Genomic DNA, 24,125 nt, shown 5'->3' on the forward strand with positions numbered 1-24,125 from the left:
TAAGTGAAACAGGGCTGAGTACCAGCTTTGGAAAGTCACCATTAGTACTTTCACCCCCTTTCTGAGGACTCCCCTTTCACTAAATTATGTTTTTGATATATTAGTTGGTCTTTCTTCCTGTTTGTGCCCTTTTGGAGAGGGCTTATTTAATTGTCTGTCTGCTTTGTTTGGACATGAAGGGCTACAGTTTCCAAATATGGTTTCTGTTTACTTGTGACTTGCTTATTTCATGTGTGCACACAAATCTTCTAGCCCATGGGAGATTTTCCAGGGTATTTACCATTTGTGATTGCAGATGTTCATATGGACAGATATTCTAAAGAGGAAAATGCATGTATCAATGCATGTATCAATGCATGTATGTGTACATAATAATGGCAATTTAATTTTTTTATTGGTGGCATTTTGAAAAGAACGTTCTTTAATTTTCAGTCTGTGACATCTTTGCTTTGCATTTCATTTTTCTACCAGAGGGAAAATATTGCATAACTAAGTAAATATTGTGGGAATAAAATGAGCAACCTTCTAAAAACCCTCAGATTTTGTCAGACCAGGCAAGACCTCTTTCTTTTAAAAATAGTATCTAATTTGTGTATGACTGTGCAGTGAAGCAAAGGATAACTGCTTTTCAGGAGGCAGACACAACCACATCCTCATAAAATCCATTATCTAGATCACTTGTATCCTCTGATGCTGCTCACAGATCCTCTTCTTTTGTTGCTTTATATGCTGAGAAAATTACTTGGTGTGCAGCAAAGTATGAAAGGGAAAGAAAGAGAAGAAAGCACTTCTGTAATGATGATTGACAGGAGACTTCCTTTCCAAACATGCGGTTATTCTTTAAACTTTGATGGAGAAAAGTGATTATTCATATTTAGTTCCATCCAGTGTATTTTTTTCCCTTTGTTGAATCTCAGTAAGAAATTTGCAAATCTAATAGTTTGAACCCTTGGTGTAGGTGCTGAAGTGTGGCGGTATGTGTTGATATTTCAAGGGGCTTTATCATTTTTATTGTTATTTGCTGTCTGTTTTCTTGAAATATTTGCAATACACTGAGGAGCTTATAGTCAGTGGGGAGGATGCTGTGCATGTCCTGAGGGAGGGTTTTCCTCGCCCTCTGTATGTGTGTTTGGTGGTACCATAAAGGGCCTCTGTGGTACATTGTTGCTGCCAACAGGTGAGTTTGGCCTTTCTGAGTAGTAGGTATGCAAGAACTGTATGGAACTTGCAGTAAGATTTTGTTTTCCGTCTAACGTGGGAGAACAAATTGAACCAGTGCAAAGAAATCCAAACCAAAATGTTATATAATCCCAGGTTTTATATGGCATAACCCATCCTGAATTATGCAAGTTAAAAAAGGTGTAAGAGGACAGGAGAAGCATGGGAATTCCTGTCTCTGTCAAGTAGTAAGTTGGCTTAAAGGTAAACATCTGTGTGAAGGAAGTGGAAGTGTTTGGAGATAAGACTGCAGTTCTCTGGCAGCTTTTGTCTGTCTCCTTTGTGCCACAAATAAATCACTTGTGGTCCATACTCCTGAACTGGGGAGGTGAAGAATTAATGAATTGTGAGCTCGTTTAGCAGGTGAGAGATTCAAAAGGCCCATTGAGACAATGTGAACTGAATTAAGGTGACATGCATCATGGGGAAATTTCCTGCTGTTTGAGTACTACTGCTCTTACTGATGGTTGGGCACTGTGCCCCAAAGTACTTTTTAAAATTTCACTCTCTTTGACATTTCTCCATGTTAAAATCTTTTGTTGCAGCATATGCAGCTGTTCTGGAAATAATTAAAACCTAGAGAATCCAGCAGTACCAGCAACCACCAACTAGCATTTTTTCAGTTTTGATCCCCTTTCTTTCAGTGGGTGCTGAAGTTGCATGCCAGTGGTGCAGGGAAACATGAGCTAGTGTACCTCTTCTTAGTCGTGATGATTTTGGCAATGTTAAAGAGGCAGATGAGGAAGGAGAGGGAGAAGTAGATACCCTGTTGAGGGGACTCCAGAAGACAACAGAAACAGAAGGTGGATCTGAAGGTGTTGATGGCACAGGGAGCCCTGCGACTTTACTGTTTTCCCAAGGCATCTGGTTGATTTTAGCGTGATGCCATAAACTAACTTTCTTCACTAATGCTAATTCATAAATTAATCTTTCTGGTTATTACAGCATCCCTTTTTGTTAGTGAATTCTTTGTCAAGGAGCTTAGCACTTCTAAGCTTATTTATATGGGCAAGTCCCATGGAAGTTATGACAAAATAGCTAGTGTATAAATTTAGAGTACAGCAGCTATTTGAGTTATTCCACTTCTGTTTATTCAGCAAGCTGCTGTGGAGAACCCTGAATCCTTCCCCGTGTAGATGGATCCTTAGTTAAATGTGGAAAATTAATTTTTTTTAATGGCATCCTGATGGTAATAACACTCAGTTTATAGAAGTGTAATAAACTATGAATAATTGTGTGTGTATAAAAGAAGACTGGCCAGGGAAATGCAATTTGATTTATTGTCAAATTGTAAAACAGTACAACGTTCTTTTGTTTTACACTGAAGTAGTTTTATGTATCAGAGTAAAATCTTTCAGGGTTTTAGTTGCTTAAGAGCATGTATGGCACATTTAATTTAACTGGAAGTCATTGAGATGTTCATTTAATTGCCACAGATAAGAGCAGCCGAGATCCCTGATGGCAGAGTGCTTTATCAGCATTGCTGACTTTCCTAAAAGGGAGCCCTGTGCTTTGCCTGGCATGGCTGTGTCACAGCAGAACAGGCTTGTGCTGAGGCAACGGGCAGAAACATTACTAATGCACTTCTTCCAGTCAGCCAGCTGACCGGAGCAAATATTAAACAGCTCAGTGTACTGAAGCAAAGCCATTTCTCCATTGACCTCTGTGTCTCTGCCATGCCACTGCCTTCTGAGGCTGCAACTGCCTACTTCTCTTGTTTTTGACTGAAAACGTCCCTGCCTCCTGCTGAGAAAGGTCAGGATCTGTTAGACATCCCTGTGAGATGTCTGATACCCTCTGCTAACCTGAGAGTGTCGGCTGCTTCTCCAGAAAGCTGATGTGGCTCATGTTTAATTTACATGACCTACATCTGCATGAAAGTCTTGAACATACAGGTACTAAGCTCCTGCCACAGCTTTCTCCCAAACCAGTGCCAGACCTCACTGAGGTTTTTAAGGTGATGATGCTTCTAATATTGACTTGAATTTTTGAAGATCGACATCTGCCATTATGCTTTTACCACCTAAAATGTAGAACAAATCCATTCTCTTATGCCCCTTTATCAGTTTGACATCATCCCCTTCCCCATCGCATAAAGTATGCTGTTGTGGTAATATTGTTCAGAGGCAGGGCAGCAGCAAAAGTGTTTCTGTCCAGTGTTGGGGCAAATTAGAGTCAATTCCTTAGGCCTTCTGGTCAGAGGAGGTGCAAAGGTGTACAGTAAAACCTTGGGTATGCTCCTTCAGTAGCCAATAAACATTTCAGGGTAAGACTTTGGGCATTTTGTACTGTTCATTTTCCAAGGCTGCTATGTCCTAGAAAGCAGCACATTTGTGTGGGTCACCTGTTGTATGGCGTTCTTTTGCTACCACTTTTCCCAGCCCAAATTTCTACCAAACAAAATGACACGGTTTCTTGTTTCACAGCAATATTTGGTCAGGTGCTGTAGATGTAGAAGCAGGAGTGCTTTAGGGCGGCCCGCTGGGAACATCAGTAAAAATAAGTTCGGCTCCTGCAACACTCTTCAGTTCAAATGTTAAGGGAAGAGGTCTCATGCACTTCTTTGCGGTGGGTCTGAATTCGCTGGCCAGCTACAGCACAAACCTTTCAAACCCAGGTAGTATTAGTATCTACTGCAACACAAAGGGATCAAGTTCAAAGGCGGGGTTGCGCCGGCCCCGACAGACACGACAATGAAGGTGTGTGTAGGCAGCAGTGGCTCGGTGTCTACTGCAGAGCCAGAGCAGCCCGGCGATGGTGTCCTGGAGCTTCAGGTGGTCTGGAGGCACAGCCACCGCCCTGCCACCCCGGACAGGAGCCAGAGCTGCTGCGACGGTGGGGAGGCAGGTCGTGGGTGCCTACGTTACACCCTGGGGGGCGTTTAGGAAGAAGGGCAGTGGGTTATAGTAACTAAAAGGGTTACTAAAAGACCTTGTGGGGGTATTTCTGTTAAAAGGTGTCTTGTATCCATCAGCCCGCAGGTTGCGGTACCTCTTGCAGGCCCAGGACCAACTGGACATTATAAACCGCTTTTGGTTGACCTGCTTCTGCCGAGGGCGGCGGGGAGGGCAGGGAGCGGGGCCGGGGCCGGTGTCCCAGCTCCTCGGCGGCAGCGGGGGGGCCCGGGCCGGGGCTCTGGGCGGCGGGGCGGGTCGTCGTCAGCCGCCAACCCGGGGCTGGCGGCGCCTTCGCCCCTCCCCGGGGCCGGGCCGCTCCCCGCGGCGAGGCGCTGGCGGCGCTGCGGGCGCGGCCAGAGGCGCGGCGGGCGAGCAGCGGCTCCATGGCCAGCATGGCTTGCGAAGTGATGCCCCTGCAGAGGTACGTGTCCGACCGGGGGGCCGGGACTCCGACCCCGCCTGGGAGCGGGGACACCCACCTGGGAGCTGGGATACCTGCCCTGGCACCGGGGCAGGGCAACAAGTCTCGTTATTAGCCTGTCTCCGGGGCTTGGGGGATCTTTGTATTCCTCGTGCGGGGAGGGGGGCTCGATGTAGCGCCCCGAAATCCACACAGCGCTCCCCTTTGCGGGGAGCCTGCCGCGGGGCGGGAGTTGCTCGGGGGTTTATAGGGATTTGGGGGCCATCCTCTCCCTGCCAGCAGTGGGGGTCTGCCGGCTCCCTGTGCCCGGGCAAACCTGTGCCTCCCGCCACCTCCCTATAGCGGGGGCTGTACTGCGGTAAAGGGAGCGTGGCCGGGCTTGTCCCTGCGCACACCCACCCACAGCTGTCAGCTCGCACACAGCATGGGCGAGAGGTTTAGTTTTCGGAGGAAAAGGGCTGGTTTGTTTCCAGGGTGCTGACACACACCTCAATTCAGCACCAGCTGTGAGTGCGTACCTGTGCTGGCATGTGCTCCTGCCACAATATGGCAGGGGCAACTTCAGTCAAGCTTCTGAAACGGCAGGTCACAGACCCACTGCGGGGAGGACTGTACACAGCCCTTTTACTGAGTCATTAATTTTTTTTTTTATTATTTTTACTGCTCTTTCAGTTCTCAAAATTAAGCGGTCCATACCTCCCCTAGCCATATTTGAATGAGATGAATGTCAGTCTTTTGGTAATCTACAAAACAGTAACTAAGAAATTTACCGTGCTATTTCAGCACTGTGGTGGAGCTCTTTCAGCCAAACCTGCGGAGTTGCTGCTTTTACTTGAACACAATAAAATAGTAACTTAAATTGCTGCCCAAACTGTTACTGTCTTGGTAAACTGCAGGGTCTCTGCAGGTAGATTTGTTGCAGTAATGCAGTCATGAGGGTCCATGTTGATGACTGCAGAGAAACAGAAATGTGGTTTGAATGTCTTCAAGTAGTCATGGTGCATAGTTTCTATTTGAAGGACCAGTCTCACATAATATTTTTAACCTTTTTGTGTTCCCGAGGATCTTACTGTCCTAGCAGCGGTCGGAACAAGTGGTTATTATTGTGCTCTTGACTCTTCACCCTAGGGGAAGATAGGTTTCACAGGCTGGCTCTAATTAGACTCTTTGTTTTTGTTGTTGCAAGCGCTAAGTCTCTATCAGTTAGAGACGTATTCTGCACTTTAAAAGTGAAGAATTTTTTCCAACTCCATTAAACCTTGAATATGGTACAGAATTGTTTGAGTTTTGCAGTTAAAAATTATTCACAAAATTCTGGTTCCTTTTCCATCTCCCTGATCTATTTTTAGGTTGTGTATATGGTACTTTAAACACCTAATTTTCTTTGGACCTAGGGGCAGATAAGCACAGAATGGCAGATCCCTTTACGGTGGTGTTCTCCAGGGTGCACCTTTATTTTCCCCTATTCTCCCTACAGTGTTGTTTCCTCCCTTCTTAGTGCAGAGTTTTGCTGCAGAAGAGGGTCTTGCTGGCTTTCAGCATTTTTTGCAAGCTTCAGGAAAAGTGATGCCTATTAGTGGTTAGTAACCAGCATGGATAACACTATGCTTGTAGTTCCCGTGAGGTGGACAGGCTAATGTTGCTGTTCCAGCTGAGGCATGGACAAATTGCAGTGCAAGGCTCCTGTTGCTGGGTTTAAGTCAGACTAGTGCCACCCTTCAGGGTGCGTCTTAGGGCACTTCCCAAGCTAAAAGACTCCATCTTTCCCTCTCAAGACAGGGAATGAGCTGCCAGCAGTAATCACACTTGGTTCCCTTCCTGCGTAAGTGAACTCCCACCTGCCCCTCTCCTGCAGGTGTCTTTGGACCACAGGCTGGCCATGCAGTGCCTGCCATGGGAACCTCCTGTGTGGAAGCACTACAGATGTGTAGCTGATGTGTAAAACTTGGGAGAGGGAGAAGGGCTCTGTCTAAGAAGCTGTGATATGTAAATAGCATTTGTCAGTAGAGTGGCAAAGTATCATATCTACCAAGGTATCCATAAGCTGTGAGTCTGTCTTCCTGAAAATCATATAATGTGCTTGCATAGAGCCATATGTACTATATGGTATAATTTTATTCTATATATAGATATTTGTGGAATGACACATGATGGGTTGTGGTGGCCTACTGTGAGGGATGGAGATGTCAGGGTTATGTTTCATTGCGTAGGAAGAGGTGGCAGGCCAAATGTGTTGAACCTCCACTGCAATAGGTACTATATTGCCTGAGCACCATAGAAGGCACCAGTAAATATCACATGGGTTGCATTACTGATTTTCCAACAACTTATCCACCAGTAATTGTCTCTTCCATTGCTAATAGGCTAACATCTCTTCTGAATAGCATTAGCTTACTTTAATGTCTTAGATTCCTAGTTAGACCATTACTAATGCCGTTAATACGTGTTAATTCATCTGTTCTAGCTCAGTCTATTGCAGATTTAACAACAGCTGTGCCTGTGGTTGCCTTTGCCAATCGTATCTGCTGGTTGCTGTAGGAGATAAGAAAGGCAGGTACACACTTGGACTTTGTTTGGGATCAGTGGCCTCTGTTGTTTTGCACTTTGCTGAAACAAGTCAAGGTAGTAGAAGAGTGAAGCCATCACAAGTATTTTTAGAAAGTGCATCTGATAGCAGTAGGGAATGTGACTGAGGGGTTTCTAATCTCTACACAGCAGTTGTCTGTATGGGCTGTCTCGCAGTCATCATCAAGATTGTTTGATTTACCTTATTGATTGGTTTGCTTCACAAATACCCAGTATTTTAGCCCAAGAACACCATTTTTATTCCAACACACTTTATTCTTTTTTCTTTTGAATGGCTGCTGTGTTCTCTTTAACGCCTTAGTGAGCATCTGTGTGTAAAGTTGTATTGTAAATATGTCTGATCCTTTGGACTTTGTTATCACTTTCTATCCAAGATACTGAGAGGGCTTGACAAGCCCTAACGAAGCACGTTCTGGAATATGTATGTGAGGTATGCTCTCTGAGAACTTGTATCTAACTTTTTCTTTGTTTGCTTTGAGTTTGGGTGTTTTTTCTTCTGGTGGAAGAATGAAGAGAAATTCAGTCCTGTGGTTCTCATCTTCCACAAGTCATAGCTTATTACAAAATGCTATGTGAATTTTATGTGAATTTTTTTGCCTTCCAAGCTCAGATTTGGCCCACAGCTGGGTGCCTTATCTTGTCACAGCTGTGACATGGTGAGTGTAGGAGCCTATGGAAAACCGTTCCTGAGTACAACTGAGGGTGAGGGGCTCTGACTAAAAGAGGAAAGTGAGATGGAAATTTTCTGTGGTGTTTGCTTCTGGGGTGTCCACCTGATTAAGCAAAAAAGTATGAATATTTACCTAAAAGCTGGGCTCTGAGATACCTTTATTTGAAGTGTGCAAGCTTTTAACAAACAATCCTGAAACTGAAATCACTGGTTACCTAGTAACAGTTCTTCACCATTATAATGCAACAGGTATGTGTGTGTTATGCAACTTTACACTGTTAAATTCTGAGATGAGGTGAGACTTTGACTGGTACACTCATTCCGCCTCTTTCTGACCCATTTTTTAGTTTTAACCCAGTTAGGGCTATTGCCAAACCACAAGTAAAAGGAAAGACATGGCCCTGTCTTTCATAATAAGACCCAAGTAGTTTAAGAAGTAAAACAACAAAAGCAAGCTGTTTAACATTGATGTCATTTTATAAAAGATAAACATATTTGCAATCTAGGGGGATAGTAGGTAGAAAATCGTTATACGAAATTATGCTGTCAAGGGTTCTGGGATATTCAGATATGTTAATATAAAATGGAAAATCAGCCTCTTGCTCACAGGGGCATTTAATTAGCAACAAGTTCTGCTTATTGCACCTTGCTATGGGGTAGCCTGTACTCCCTGCTCCCTGATGTTGCTTTGAAGTGGGAGGAGGTGTGCAAAAAGTCTTCAGTGTAGTTTTTTTTCCTGTTCAGGTAAGGTGCCTCAATCTCAGTGCCCCCTCATGCGCAGCTGGTGCAGTTATGCCTGTGGATAATGCACTATATTCTCATTATGTTTGGCTGTGCTTTATGATAGTGTTTCCTAGAATTAAAAACCTCCTACTCTAGGCTTGGGTCCTTGTGCCTTAATCGTGACTGTGGCAAATAGAACAAGAAGTAATAAGTGCTCCTCAGATGTGACAAAGTGATTGTTCATATTTACCTCAGCTTGTCTCTGCAGAGTAGTAATACAGGTATTTTGAGTGCCAGAGAAAACAAGAAGCAGAAGCTTCTGTTTTGGAAGGCAAATGGGGAACTCTTCCTCAAAAAGTCTCTTTCTTCAACTCTGCAGTTATGTTGCTGCCCACTGGGATCTCACATGCTTAAGATGTAATTTAGTTGAGAGACTTTAGGAAAAACACTGCTGAAGAAACAGCTTTGGGGAAGATGGTGAGATCCTTTGGAGATTAATATTTAAACCAATACCAATCCACTCCCACCCAATTCATTGGAGATGTTTTGCGGAGTATGTGAGTTCGGAATAAAGAAGCTGGGTTGTCAGCCTCATATTTTGACATGCCGCTCGTTGGCTGAGTAGCTTATTTAAGTTTCAGTAGTATGCATGGTTAGGTATAAGCATAACTATTGTGAAGACTGGAGATAAATATCTGGAACAACATGTTATGGTTTTGATTTATAAAAGTTACTCTTCAGGGAAAATAAAAATGTTTTCATGGAAATAACTCACAGAGAAATAGCTGTTAAGCATTTGTTTCTTAAATAGTGCATATAGGGCATTCTTCCCTCCCCCTTCTTTAGGTGTATAGAGCAAGGGTGGTATTGCTCAATAATTGATGGTAGGTGCTGATTTTAATGTTGACCATTATATCACCACACTGTTATGTTAGATGAAATTTACAGTTAGTCTTGCATCGAGGGTGGCATTATTCTTCCTTCTTTTGCATAATGTACCTCAATATTTATTTGAAGGAAGTTTGTTTTGAAGGATTTATTTGAAGGAAAAAGCTTATGTTGCCTGGTATTTCTCCTTGGCAAAAACATTGCCTTTTACCCACTGCTGCGAAGCACAAGCTATGAGTAAATTGCTCTATTGAGAAAATAAGTATGCAATAAATTTTCATGAGCTGTTTCAATCTTGCATTTTTTGCAAGATTGAAATAACTTTTATGAGGAATTGACTTAAGGGGGTGAAGAAGTGCTGAAAACTTGTGAATAAGACGAAACATTCAGCAAAAAGCACTACTGTGGCCTGAAAATCAGCGTTTCCTTGAAGCTGTTTTTAGTGTTCTTAGTGTTGAATGTCGGAACAAGTAAATAAACCATAATGTTAATATCATCTGTAAATGCAAAAATTGCATGTCTGTTAATCCAAGAAGGCACGGTGGTTCTGAATGATGAGAAGAAAACAAGAGGAGACTCAAGCTTGAACCTTCCTTATCCTACCTTCAAAAGCTGCGTTAACTTTTGATATCATTAGTAATTTGACACCGACTTTTCAATGCCTTTTGGTTTGATTACATTAAAATTAAAAGTAGCTATTGCCTTGCCTGAAAGAAGTATTCTCACTAAACAAGCTATTAATTTCTTTTGAAGTTCAGAATATCCGTGGTGGAATTGAAAGTGAGCCATTTCCTTATCTAACTTTTGAGGTCAGAACAAATAAAGTCTATGGCAAGGCACTAGGAAAACATGACCTTGGCTGAGCAGCAAGACCCTGACAGTCTCTAGACCTTTCATTTCTGGTGTAGAATGTTGACACTTCAGTCAAAGTACATTTTCATGATTGTAAAGAGAACTCACAAACCCCCAAACCAGCAACACAGTGTATTAATTTAATTTCATCCACTAAATATCCCACTTATCTTTTGAAAAGAGATGTGGAATAGGAAAGCAGCTGTGGATTTGCAACGGAGGCTCCAGTGCCAGGAAGCCAAGACAGAAGAACTGCTGATAGTTAAGTGCAAATAAAACAAGGAGGAAGGACCCTGAGCCACCCTCTGACTTGGGCTGAGAGCTCAGGCCGTTGAGGAGAGGGCTGAGACAGGGGTAGCCCATATATGTGTAAATAAATTAGGAACTTTCTGTCTAAGTGGGTGTTCTGCAATAGGCTCAGCAGCTCCCTTGTTCTTCCTGAAGGGCAAGTTGATTTAATGATTGAACTTGATAATCTTAGAGGTTTTTTTTCACGCTCAACAATTCTGTGGTTCTATGGCACCATCAGCAAAAGAAAAAAAAAAAAAGGCCATTATTGTATGTTTAAGGATGTGAGGGGTGAACAGTTGACTGTAACATTCCTGTTGCAAAAGAGGGAGGCAAAAAAAGGTAACTGCCCTTCTGTGATGGAAATTTATCGTTTAACAGTTAGACTTCACCCAGGCTTTCCTATTTCCTTTCTCAGAGACAATAAGGATGAGTTGTGTAAATGCTGTAAAATACATGTGCCTGAAAATCCCAAAATGTGCTAAACTAACTGATGGGCTAAAGTGGTGTTCCTTCCAGTCTGACAAACTGTTTTGCTAGCTCAGTGGAGGTCACAAACATAACAGTATTACTTCTTTAACTCTGAAATAAACAGAACAAGTTTATTTGTTTGGTTTTGTTTGTTTGTTTTTAGTTTGGCTGGTATTTGTTTTGGTTTTTAGCAAGAAGGCATCAGTTAGGTAATCTCCCAAGTATTTCATGGAAGCAATTAATTTCGGTTTATTCCCTTGATTTAGGGGAACTATTTATATGCCTGAGTTAAAAGAGACTGCTGTATTTTGCACTCACCTGCTTGGCCAGGTAATCAGGGATAGCTGAATAAATAACTGGGTTTTTTTAAAAGTTATTTCATCCTTTTAGTGCCTTCTCATCATAAAGCATGTGTAAAGCTAGACAAACTTTGAGGATAAAAACCAACCAACCAAACAAAAAACCCCAAAACTTAATCTACTGCTAAACCTGTTTGTCTAATGGGTAAATTCTTTGCTGGGCAAGGTAGAAATTTAAACTATGTAAGAGCTGCTCTTCAGAATGACTTGTCCTGTCCATACTGTGGGAATCTGACTTGGTTTGCCCAGTCAGTGTGCCAGGTATTAAGCTTTTCCTTCTTTCTGGAAGGGTTATACATCCCTTTAACCAAAGAGAAATTATGCAATCCAGGTACAGTACAGTGCAGTTAAATGTTAAACATATCTTAGCGACTTCTACCATTTTCCTTTGAAAGGATACATGGTAGACAGGGGTTCCTAGCAATACTAGTAAGCCCTTCAGTTCAAGGGGCTTGTTTTAAAAACTGGTTGTTTTCTAATCAGCATAGTGTGAGCTATAGTGACAAAGAGTGCTGTGTGGAAGGTTTTTAAGCAATTTCTAGCCCATTTATTGTGTAATATCAACTGGTGATCATTTATGATTATGTCTTGTACATTTTTGCTTGCTTGCCTGTCACTTCTCTGTCTGAAACCATGTGGTTAGGTATATACAGGTTTAAAACTTCTTGCACACAATTTCCATTTCTTTCATTAAACTAAGCTGTGCTTGTGTGTATAATATAAGTGCATCAGTTTATTACCTTTCAGTGGGAATAATCTGTTATTTCACAAAGTGTTATAATCAAAACAGAATCTTTGTGTGCTAAGTGATTGGAGTAGGATTTGGTAGTCTCACATCTAATTTGAGAGATTATGAATTGTGTGGAATAACTGCTTTAAATCTGTTTGCAATTTAGACAGCTCATATCTTCCAGCTTACACTAATGAGTTGGCTAAGGTGCATGAAGTTAGGGAAAGATGTTTGGGATATGTTGTTTTTAATGGTTTAGTGGGGACATGGGTAATATGTTTTACTCAGATGCAGGAGATCTTCTTAGAAGATTTTTATGGTTTTCTCAGAAGTCTGGATTTCATACTAATTAAGTTGGAGGTATTCATCCCAGATTCAGCTGCTGATCAGTGCTGTATGTGTAAAACTATAAACCATTATTTAGTAGAAGAGGTTATGCACAGCTACAATTATTACCAGCTGTGAAATTCTGAGACGTGATGATCTGAATGAAGCTGGTACTTGGTAAGAGCTGTTTTGTCTGCCATTCCCAGCTAATGTTCTTTAAATATTTGTTTCTCCTCTCTTACTTTGTATGGGTGGATATTGATTTTTTTTGTACAGATATAAAGCTTTCTTGAACTTACAGAGCAGTAGTTGTACTTGCTGTGGAAGAACAGGAAGGAAATGCAAGAAGTTTCAGAGTCCCTGCTGAATACTGCTTTTCCATCTGATCTGTCAAAGCAAATATTGGGAGCATGAATGCAAAGAAGCTATTTGGACTTTTGCAGTATCATTGTGCTTCAGCGACTTGGAAAGTAATTACAAATCCTGAGATAAGGAAGGGGGTTTATGATAGAAGAGAAGGCATGTTTGATGTGGCTTTGACAACTGCCACTTGTACATAAAGCAGCATTTGGTGTTGGCATTTGAAGTTGCATTGATGAACAGAAATCTTGATGGTGCTGTGAACTTTCCTCTGTGTGAGAAAACATTTTTCATGTTTTCTGTCCAACACTGGGACTTGTTTGCATTGAGATACAAGTACAGCTACTAACACAATGAACTGAACATAGCAAAAAAACTTCACCAGCAGCTTTGTGAATTTCAAGTAGCTTCTTTACACTTACAAAAATATATATTCTGTAAGTGCTAAATAAAGTGATAACATGCATGCATGCTGGGAGACTGTGCATGCCGTCAGGGGAGGGAGCCTGTACCTGGCAGAGGTTCTTTCTTACCTGTGCCTTTTTTGCAGGTCGTCTACTGGGAAGGGCAATAATAGGCACTTCCATGTTTCCATCCACTTTTTCTAGGCACTCTCAAAGCCATAGCAGTTTCTCACAAAGACTGTTCAGGTGATGTTGACCTCAGTTCACAGGCAGGCACTGTCCCCCTGCACTGCACTGCACTGCTCTGCTCTGCGTGCTGGCCAGCTCTGGGAGCGACAGCGGCGTTCAGTGCTCCCACAGCAGTGGCTGACTGCAGCTTGCTCAAGCTGCTGACCTCAGTGGCATATCCTGTGTGCTTGGAGGAAGCCAGGTGTCCTGTTCTGGAGAGTTAGAAGTTTTAAATACCCTGCAAAACTGACCGTTTCTCAGTTTGGAATGAGTAGGTGAAATTTGTTTCAACCCCTTTGTACAGCGGCATGGTCTTACATTGACTTAAGCCATCAGTCCAGCACACCTTTAAGCTTCAGTGTCCCAGCAGCTCGTTCTTAGGCTTGTGCCAGCACAGGCAGGCTGAGTTGGATCAGGGCTGTTCAGGCCAGCTGACAACTAAAACACCATTTTGTCAGGGGACCTCCATGCCAGCCGATGGCAGTCCCTGATCTCAAGCCTACAGAAATTTTGGCGTAGTCAAATACGCTTTCCACAGGAACAGTAAAACTGGGGAATTTGTAGCCTCGTGCATACACCTGTGGCCATTTCTGTGGTTACTCAAGATGTCATTTGTGGTTTTTTCTCAGATTTGGCTTTAATAGGCAGATTGTTTAATTCTGGAACAGCAGGCAGCAAAGGGCTCTCTTGGTTTTGCTGGCAAAAAATGCTTTATTGTTGCTATGGGAATAGTCCTTGCACTGCTGCAGAGTCTGAATGACTTCTGACTGTCTAGCAGGAGATCTGTTACACCACATTTGTGGACACTGAGATGTGAGTTAGGTTGCCAGGATTTAAGGAACGTGACTTAAAGGTTTCTTCCATGTGTAAAACCAGGAGACAAAGTAGATGTGTTACCTCTGTAGCAGGTTTCACTTTTGTTATCTCTTCTTGTTAAGAGTGAATATCTTGAACTGCACATACAAGACAGAACTGCATACTAACCTTAAAAAATATGTTTTATTTTTAGCTCCCAAGAAGATGAGCGGCCTATGTCACCCTTCTATGTGAGGTATTTACTCAGTTGTTTAAATTTATTTTTCTGTGCGGGCTTGACTTGTTATTGGAATTAAATGTGGGGAGGGGTGCCAGAAATGCTGAAAAACTGTAATCAAAGTGAAGATTAATGTTACATTTGTAATTATTGCTCAGTTAGTGAAATAAGTCTTTGAAGATACAAAGTCTGTTGCGATTTTTTTGTATTTACAGAATAGAGCTGGGCTTTAAACTCTTAATTAGAAGATGGACATGAGTTTCCTCTTTTCTTTGATTTGTTATGTAGCTTAGGTGCCTGTCTTGAGTAGTTTATAATCTGCAGGCACAGGAGAGATTTTTGCCACAAGCTTTGAGGAACTCGCAGCATGTGCTGCTCAGAAAGAAATCAGGAACCAGATGGTGAGTCAGCAGCCAATACAGCAACTGCTTCTCTGCTGCAGCCCAGAAGAGCAGGAGAGTGTCTGGGTCCCCAGCAAGCCTCCCTGGAGGGAACGGTGCTCACACTGCATTTGAACAAATTGTGTTTCTTGTTTTGCCAACTGGAGGGCAAAGTCACTGCTTGTAAAAATGGTCTAATTCTGTTGACATCAGTGAAAGTTTGCTCTGCTTGCTTCCGTAGCAGGCTCAATTCCAGTGCTTTCATTTATACTTAGTGGAAGAACAGGAGCCAGGGCAATTATAACAGTGAAGGGCTGCAGAGGAGGAAGGGCCAGATATTATAATTGGGTTCTTTGATCACTGCAGAGTTTAAACAAATAAAAAGAAATCCCAGTGGTGCTTTATGTGAGAGCAGTGATAATTAGAATTCTTACAGCGATCTCTGAAATTTGTTAATTCTCTTGTATATATTCCTATTTATCTTTGTAGCTTGGGTTTTTTCTTAGAGATTTTTTTAACAAACTGTAGAAACACTGCATTTAATGCATACTGTGCAGAAATGTGTGTCAGTGAACTGTTCATGGACTAGCCTGGTTGCATGATCTTGTCTGCCTTCTGTTGATACACCGTCATTCCCTGAAGTGTGTTTGTGAAGATGTTGCCCAGTCTGGGCCTCAAAAGCTCTGAACTATCTGAGGAGGTTCTGCCTTTTCCATTGTGAGATTATTTTGTAGCTGCATACATACATTCCCCTGTCTCAAGTTTTCCCTAGTTTAAATCTTCATCCTGTCTTTCCATTGAAAATGGTCCCCCTCTTTCTTTCTGGCTAAATGTGACCTTCAGATCATTTTAGGTTTTCATTATGTTTCCATCTATCTTACTGCTTAAAACTGTCCTTCCAAGCCCTTTCCTGGATTATGGAAAAATTATGCATGAAGGAGATTGTCTTCAGCTGACTTTGTCAAGATTACCAAGGAGATAGGGAGCCAGGGGTGAACCTGACAAAACTGACATCAAAGCAGGACATTCCTGAAAGCAAGTTTGAACATTTTAAATAGAAATGTGGGCATCAGGCAAAGCATTGCCAGCCAGTCAAGGGAGGGGATTGTCCCGCTCTGCTCTGCACTGGTGCGACCTCACCTTGAATATTGTGTGCAGATTTGGGCACCACAATATAAGAAAGATATTAAGCTATTGGAGAGTGTCCAAAGGAGGGCAGTGAAGATGGTGAAGGGCCTTGAGGGGAAGCCGTATGAGGAGTGGCTGTTCATCCTGTAGAAGAGGAGACTGAGGGGAGATCTCATTGCAGTCTACAACTTCCTCATGAGGGGAAGAGGAGGGGCAGACACTGATTTCTTGTCTCTGATGACCAGTGCCAGGACAGGAGGGAATGGCCTGAAGTTGTGTCAGGGGAGGTTTAGGTTGGATATTAGAAAAAGGTTCTTCACCCAGAGGGTGATTGGGCACTGGAATAGGCTCCCCAGAGAAGTGGTCACAGCACCAAGCCTGACAGTTCAGGAAGCATTTGGACAATGCTTTCAGGCACATGGTGGGATTCTTGGGAATGGTCCTGTGAAGGGCTAAGAGTTGGACTCGATGATAATTGTGGGTCCCTTCCAACTTGACATATTCTGTGATTCTGTGATATTAGGGTGGGGAAGAAAGATTGTGTCCATTGCAATGAAGGGGTGGCTTTCCATGGGAATCTGTCTTGCAAATAGGAAGGAAACAGTCAGGAATAAGCATATAGTTGGGAAGTGAAGGAATGGCTTGTAGGAGCAGAGAGGGAGCAGCATACCTTGAGACAAAGGCTTCATGCCAAGCTTGTGTCTTTTGTAACGTTGCTGGGATACAGTTACTTGTAAATAAAGCGAACAGCTTGTAAGTCTTGCTTCTATTTATCACACATCAGAAATGTGTCCTCCTGCGGTCAGTTGCCAAGTGCAGTTAATTTGGCAGGAGAGCTGGTGCTGGCTGGGCAAATCATGGTGCTTCAACAACTGAGAACTTGAGTGGGTGGCCAATTTTCAGTGCAACTTTGACTGTTCTAATTGCTGCCCCAGAGCTGTGCATGACATATGTAGGAATTGTATTTCCCACCATGGGCAAGGAAGGGGAGACTGTTTCCTTTAGCTGTCTGATGGTCAAATATATTTCTCTTACTACCAGCCACATTTATAAAATTTGAAATACTGTTCAAGTAATCCTTGAAGTGAATCATGAATGTTTAGGTACAGAGCAGCCACTGCTGTGTTTATGCAGTATTTCCATATAGATAATTATACAAGTTAAATAAGTGGGAACAAGAGCTCTTTAGCTTCCAAACACTGCATGATACTTGGCTTTGCCAGACTGAAGGAGCATTGTGTCCCTCTGTCATGGTTTAATCCCAGCCAGCAACCAGATGCTTGCTTACTCCTGCACAAGAGGGACTGGGGAGATCATTGGAATGGTAAAAGCTAGAAAACTTGTGGGTTGAGATAAAGACAGTTTAATAGGAAAAAGCCATTCACTCAACCAAAGCAAACCCAGGAATCAATTCACTACTTCCATGGGCAGGCAGGTGTTCAGCCATCTCCAGGAGAGCAGGGCCCAACACGTGTAACGGTTACTTGGGAAGACAAACGCCATCACTCCAAGCGTCCCCCACTTCTTCCATCTTCCCCCCAATTTAAATGCAAAGCATGATGTTGCAGTGTATGGAATATCCCTTTGGTCAGTTTGGGTGACCTAATCTGGCTGTGTCTCCTCCCAGCCTCTTGTGCACCCCCAACTTCCTTGCCAGCGTGGCAGTACAAAAAGAGGGAAAGGCCTTGGTTCTGCATAAGCCCTGCTCAGCAAAAACCAAAACATCTCCGTATTATCAACCCTGTGTCCAGCACAAATCCAAAACACAGCCCTGTATCAGCCACAGTGAAGAAAACTAACTCCAGCCAAAACCAGCACACCCCCATAGACCAGTTTTGGGAGAATCAAACCAGAGACTTGATTATTCAGTGCTGTACCGTGTCAGCTAGAAATGGAGATATTTCCCTGGCTGGTCTTTTTAACAATAAGACCAATACTGAAGGTCTTAACTTTTAAGTTGGGTTTTTTCCTTTAGACATTGGGAAAATCAAGACCAATTATAGAGTTTATCACCACTGCTGCTTTGTAAGGAAATAAGCAGTCATTAACGGTACAAGAGTAAGCAGTAAATGAGGCAAAATGTGACATGGATTTGTAAAGAGTAGTGGCAACCACACAGCAAAATTATTTTTATAAGACTTTACAGAGAGAGGAAGAAAAGTAATATACCTAATCTATCTGACATCAGCAAAATGTTTTATATCATGCCATCGATATGGAAAAAAAGGACATTAGTACTAGAACTTAAAGATGGGCAGGGAGGGGGTGAGACCTATAGAGCAAGGAGATTGCTGCTGGAGCTCCTTAAATGTCATGGACTTTTTTTCTTTAATAGCCACTGGCACAGTAAAATCAAATCATGTTGACGAACTGAGCTTATAGCAGAAATTTAGGATGGATGAATGGGTTGGGAGTGTCTTCTGGGAGAAAATATATGGTAGTGAGATATTACATAGGGTGATTTATATATATATATATATATATATATATATATATATATAAAAAGATAAGCATCAAATATAAGATATAATATTAAGATAATAACATAGGTAATAATGTCATATATCTCAGGACTAATAATGAAAATCTTTGACGTGAAAGGGGAGTTCCTTGCATTTGGAAGTGCCAAGGAAGAAAAGGATGTGGGCATACTTGTTCATGGAGGGATGGAAGGGAGGCATGGGATGAAAATCTTCAAGTTGAAGTAATCACATGACAATGGATATACAAAGGAATTATTTTCAGTATACCTTTGTCCAAGAGACAGGTGAGGCCCTGCACAGCTTCAGTAACTTGTGTTCCAATGGCATTAGGTTTATGAAGATGATTTAAAGAAATGGACAGACCCTGTTATAAGATGGAGAAAAGAGCGTGGAGGTCTTAGTCACCATAAGAAACCAGAGAATACATATTCATTCTGAGTTTTAGACAGAAGGGAAAGATTGTTTGTGTTAAATAACAATACTGATGCAAGAGAAAATGTGTACAAATAGTCTATGAATAAATTTTGGCAGAAAATTATTAATTTGTAGCTGAAGGCCTCTTTTGTTGGGCATTATAAGGGTGAGGTCAGCTTGACCAATTTGAGAGATGTGAGATTTGAGTCCATTCGCTTACTGCTGACCAGGGTTATCCTCTCCCTCTCTGTAGTCCTTGGTCAGATAATTTGTTGGCTCAGCTATGCTAAGTAGCAGGCAAGGAGATTTCTGCACTGTCAAAGAAGAGGAGAATCTTGCTGAGTGATTGATTGTTCCAGGGAGTCTCCCCTGAAGGGTGTTTACATTCCAAAACCTTTTGTAACAAAACCTTGTGGTAAATGGAGTTGAGATTGTTAAAAAGTGCAAAGCACTGCTCCTTGTGTAATTCTGTAATGAGACTGTGATGCCAGCTGTACTGAGTAATCAGTACTGAGGAACAGTCTGCAGTTTCAGGTAATGAAGCAGCATCTGGCAGCGGCAGTTCCTTGTAAGCACAATTCTGCTCAACAAGTGCTATGAGTTTTTAGAAGTCAGAGGATCTACAAGACATGCTTTGTGCTGCCGTATATGCTTTAGATTTGAGGTTAGTCAGGTAGATGGTTTCAGAGGAGTTCCCAGTGAATACATCCTGAGATAAGGCAGGGTGATATTACAGGGGGGAAAAAGCAAAAGCTTTGTAGTGTGGAGCTTCCTTGCTAACATGCAGAGCATTAAACTGAAATTGAGATGAGAGCTGACATCACAAGCAATGCCAAAAATTGAATTAAATACCCATGTGTGCAGGGCAAGGCATTGGACAGTTTCACCTGATTTAATACTTCTTCTCCTAGAAGTACAGATATCCATCCTGTTGGCAGTATTCAGTACAGCTGACTGTTTCTCCTTTTAACAGTTGTTATTTGAGACAACTCTTTTTTTATAATGCCAGCCAAGTATTCTTAACCTGTAGTATCGGTTAAGATGTTTTACTCTGTTTGTTATCAGGTCAATTTCCTGAAGGAGCTGAAAAATTTTGTTCTGGATTTCACATCTGTTTGGCCACCTTCCTGCTGGACACTTCTTCCTCTATGGACATGCCATAAGAGGTTCTAAGGCCCACAGGAATGCTGGGCCCCATTGCAAATCATGGTTACATTGTGTGATGCATGTTCATGTCCTGCATCACATCAGCCCTAGCTGAAAGTAAATGCCAGGCCACTGGGTGCCCCTGCTCTGGGTGTCCAGTTACCATGCAGGTCTGATGCTCCCTGAGGTGTATCTCCCTTCTCTGTAGGGGAACCTGTGCGACACAACCATCCAAATTCACCGAGCTAAATCATGTGGCCTGTATGAATCCCCTTCAGGGTTGTCTCTGCTCCAAGCAGTAGGTGTCAGTGTGCATCCATCAGAAAGGATAATCTCAATGTAAGTGAAAAAGATTAGGAATCGTGAAGACAGTTGCTTTTAGTGGGGTTAGTTTTCTGCATAGTGAGAAGGTAGTGTCAAAAATAACGTACCACATTTAAAGGAAGGGTCATTTGATCTGAGTTTCTGAAAGCATGGAGATGCTGAAAAAATACTGAAAGTGTGTCATCTGTGTGATGAGACATCCCAGTAACTAAGAGCACATCTCTTTTATTTTTAATCTCATTATTTTCACATTTTATATGAAAATATGAAGTGAAGTAGTTGTCTTAAAATGGATCCCACGTGAGTCTGCTGTATTGCATGTCACAGTGTGGAGAGTGGGTAGTGTTTAGATTATTTAAGTACCTATGAAAAGAAATTTCTTAGGTCATGGGTTGAAATAATATATTCATGAGGACTTCAGAAATTTCCCATCTGAAATGTCAAACCTATTTAAAAATTCTTGACTTTGCTGGAGTGGCAAAATGGTAAAAAGTTTTTGCATCTATTGAGGCTTTCTTACTGTTGTGCTTGGCTTTCAAAAAAGCAAAAACAGGAAACTGTTTTTGCTTCCTGAATAAACAGTTGGATTGTAAATAAATCTCAGCAATGAATGACCTTAGCACCAGATTGTAGCTTATGATTTAGGCCATTAAGTATTGTCAGGAAGTAATTAATTGACTTCATAAATGAAAACCCAATCTGGGAAAATACTGTGCCAGTAAAGTTAGTTTGCTCCATTTGATGTTTTTTTCTTTGCTCTTTTTACCTGGAAGCTAAAACATCAACAGTGACCTGAATGAAAGAAATTTGGAGAAAGGGTTTTGCTGTCCAACTCAGTTATTTGTCTGCTATCACAAAATGCCCAGCACTGACCAAACAAGGTGCAGACATTGAATGAGATAATTCTCACTTCAGTGTACATCTTTTAAACGTAGAGAGTACTAGTTAGGGGGGCAGGCAAGCTTTAATGTGCTTTAAAGTGATGGAAAATACCACCTTCCCGTACTTGAGGTTGAAACAGAATGGGAGAAGAGACCATGCAGTAAGAGTTTACCTTATGTGTGAAGCAAGATGTTATTCAGAGCTGCTGGAGAACCTCTGAAAGTGAGCAAAAAAGACTTGAGTAAACAAGTTAGACAACACCAGGAAGTGCTAGAGGTCAGACTTCCTAAAAGGAAAAGCATGAGGGTTATAAGAAGCCAGTTCAAAAGTTTATAGCACTTAAAACAGCTGTGTGCCTTGATGCAGGTTTTCTGGCTGCCTTTCTGAAAGTAAAAGTCCCCAGCACTGGGAAACTGTCCTGCTGCCTTCTGTCACCAGAGAAGAACCTGTAAATTCTATCAAAAGTCGGTGTTTCTCAGCATGCTCTGCAGCAGCTGCATAATTTAATAAAGATAATCTAGCTGTGGAGATAATTGACCATACGTATCAGTGAAATAGAGCAGATGTGAGGAGAAAATAATGAACTGTAGCAGAACATGAGTTCCCATTGTCTGGATGATTTACTGAGCAAGACAGCCCTTCCAAGGCAGCTGCCTGCACGGGTGGGCATGCCAAGAGGGCTCTTCTAAGCAAGGCTTGCCTTACCTGCTCCGTGAAGCGTAAATCCAACAGCAGAGCAAGTTTTACCACCCAAGAAGTTTGGAAAACCCCGCAGGATACACCCTGCCTGCCTGATTGCTCTTCTGGGCTGTGAAATCCTTACTGGGTGGTGTCTTTCCCTGGGTTTGCTAACATGCTCGTGCGCCTCCTGCTCTGTCCTGCAGCAGGCTCAAATCCTAAAACCACTGCGTAACTCTCTACCCTCCACCATTTGTTTTGGATGTGAACTTCCTCAATATAAGAAAGGTTGGTGGAGAGTAAGTAAAGCAATTTAGCAATACATTTAAATTAAACTTCAAAATGAAATAGCCAGAAAAGTTACCAGTTGTGGAATTAAGAGGAAGTTGGGGTATCTTGAAAAACTCTGATTTAAAATCTCTGTCTTATTGAGAAGGGGCTAATGAAAGAACATTAAAATATCACAGAATTAAGAAAAAAACTTGGATTCATTACACAAGGAAAAAGTATTTAGAAGGGAAATACAGTAAAATCAGAATGTCAGACCTTCATTTTGTAGTCATCCACTCAGCCATGAAACTGTATGCATACTTATTGGTTATTTGACAGTAGTTTGAAAATTACCATATTACTGTCTTTTCTGTAGCATTGGTGTTGTCTGAGTAGGGCTTTTCTAGATACCACAGAGGAATCGTTACGCAAATATGCAATATTATTAATTAGTTGGGTTAATGAATTGGTGTTAGTAAAGCACACAGCTAACTGTGAATTAGACAACTACAAAATGTATTGGAGTGTTATAAAAAAATGTATGGATAGATAAACCTATATCCTAAGGATGTTTAAAAAAAAAAATAGAATCCAAACAAGCGTTTTTTTTCTCTCCACTACCATTTTCCTGACATGAAAACAGAGAAGAAGGGTGTGATAACACCCTTACTCATTTTGTATTACATGTAAGTATTGGAGAAAGTTGATCCAATATTAAACCTGCTCCCACATGTGTAGGAGCAGTAGCCAGCATATGAATTATTAGCGTACCACACTAGCTCCTTGCTTACTAATATGTCTCCAATGGGAGGCCAGGTCTTAAAAAATAGTTTTGGACTGGGAAGAGGCCAAATAGTTTCTGTAAATGAACAAGAAAGCAAGTAGAATGCTTGAAACATGCTTTTCAAATTGCGAAGCCATGCAGTAGTTAATAGTCAAGATATTAGATGTGGGAAGAGAGGAATCGTGGAATCGTTCAAAGTTTTTGTTTCCTATGTGCAAATTGTGTGTCTGTACTAATAAATACAGTAGTACTTGTTTGTATGTCTTCTATTCATGAAATCATATGAATGACGCAGCTGCTTTGGTACTGTGCAGGTCACGTGGATATACTGGCAAGTCCATGACTGCTTTCCTGGTATGCCACCACTCCAGGGACCTGTGCCTGGACTGGAGAGGTGTACTGAGTGAAGCTGGGACTGTAAAGGATGAGTGTGTGGTTAGGGCACGTTGCTTAACCCACATGGAGCTGAACACACTGGTTCAGCCTAAGGAAGCTGAAGCGTATTGCAAGTCTGATTTGGAGCTGGGTGTTTGTGGGGTTTGTAAATCGGGAGTCGGGCTGTTTTGTTGATAGCTGTAGTGACTCCTTGCTTACCCTTCTATTGTCTGTTGCCTGCTAGAGTGTTGCAGCTTCTTAGATAACTCTAGGCCCATACAGTGAAGTGCACAACATTTGAGGAACAGAGGAAACCTTTGGGTAGTGAAGGGAAGTCAGCTGTTGATGGTTCTGCACTGGAAAGGTTTAAGAGGAACTGGTGAAGACTGAAAGCAATAAATGGCTATTTTGGCAGGAAACACATTTTGCATCTATCCTGGCTCATACCCTGACCACAATGCCATTTTATTGGGATATATCAGTCAGTTATACTAATTCCTGTGTTGATGTGGGGATAATTTGAAATGAACTCCTAGGCCTGTAGCTTATTTGACCTAACGGAGGTCAACAGGACCTAACAGGACCTAACAGGAGGGATGAATAGGCAAAAAAATCACTTTAGCTGCAAAGCTGAGTCAGTGTGGGGGAAAAGGAGGCAGGATGGGACTCAGCTTGGCGGAGGGAGGAAGGCAGTGACAGCTGTGCCAGGTGACAGGTCAACTTGTTCAGAAGGACTTTAAACAGCAAGCAGTTTACTCCATTTGACCATATTTGTGTTGGCTTTTTCTGAGCCTGAAGACAGCCCA

The 24,125-nt window shown here is 42.0% G+C and overlaps 1 protein-coding gene across 13 annotated transcripts in view; it reads left to right on the forward strand.

The window, feature by feature from the left end:
• FAM13A (family with sequence similarity 13 member A) overlaps positions 1-24,125 on the forward strand; it is a 139,987-nt gene that overhangs the window by 74,998 nt on the left and 40,864 nt on the right. For 8 of the 13 annotated variants that reach the window (XM_051789729.1, XM_051789728.1, XM_051789730.1 and 5 more), the window contains exon 7: positions 14,432-14,473. In XM_051789729.1, coding sequence (XP_051645689.1) covers positions 14,432-14,473 — 42 coding nt within the window. Of the gene's footprint in view, positions 1-3,829; positions 4,062-4,291; positions 4,537-6,581; positions 7,553-14,431; positions 14,474-23,099; positions 23,388-24,125 lie in introns of those variants that run through there. The other 5 variants (XM_051789736.1, XM_051789739.1, XM_051789737.1 and 2 more) reach the window with 5 other exon arrangements.

The sequence above is a fragment of the Manacus candei genome, unplaced genomic scaffold (assembly GCF_025592945.1).
Source record: "Manacus candei isolate 608988 ecotype Guabito, Panama unplaced genomic scaffold, ASM2559294v1 h1tg000028l, whole genome shotgun sequence".
Classification (NCBI taxonomy): Eukaryota; Metazoa; Chordata; class Aves; order Passeriformes; family Pipridae; genus Manacus; species Manacus candei.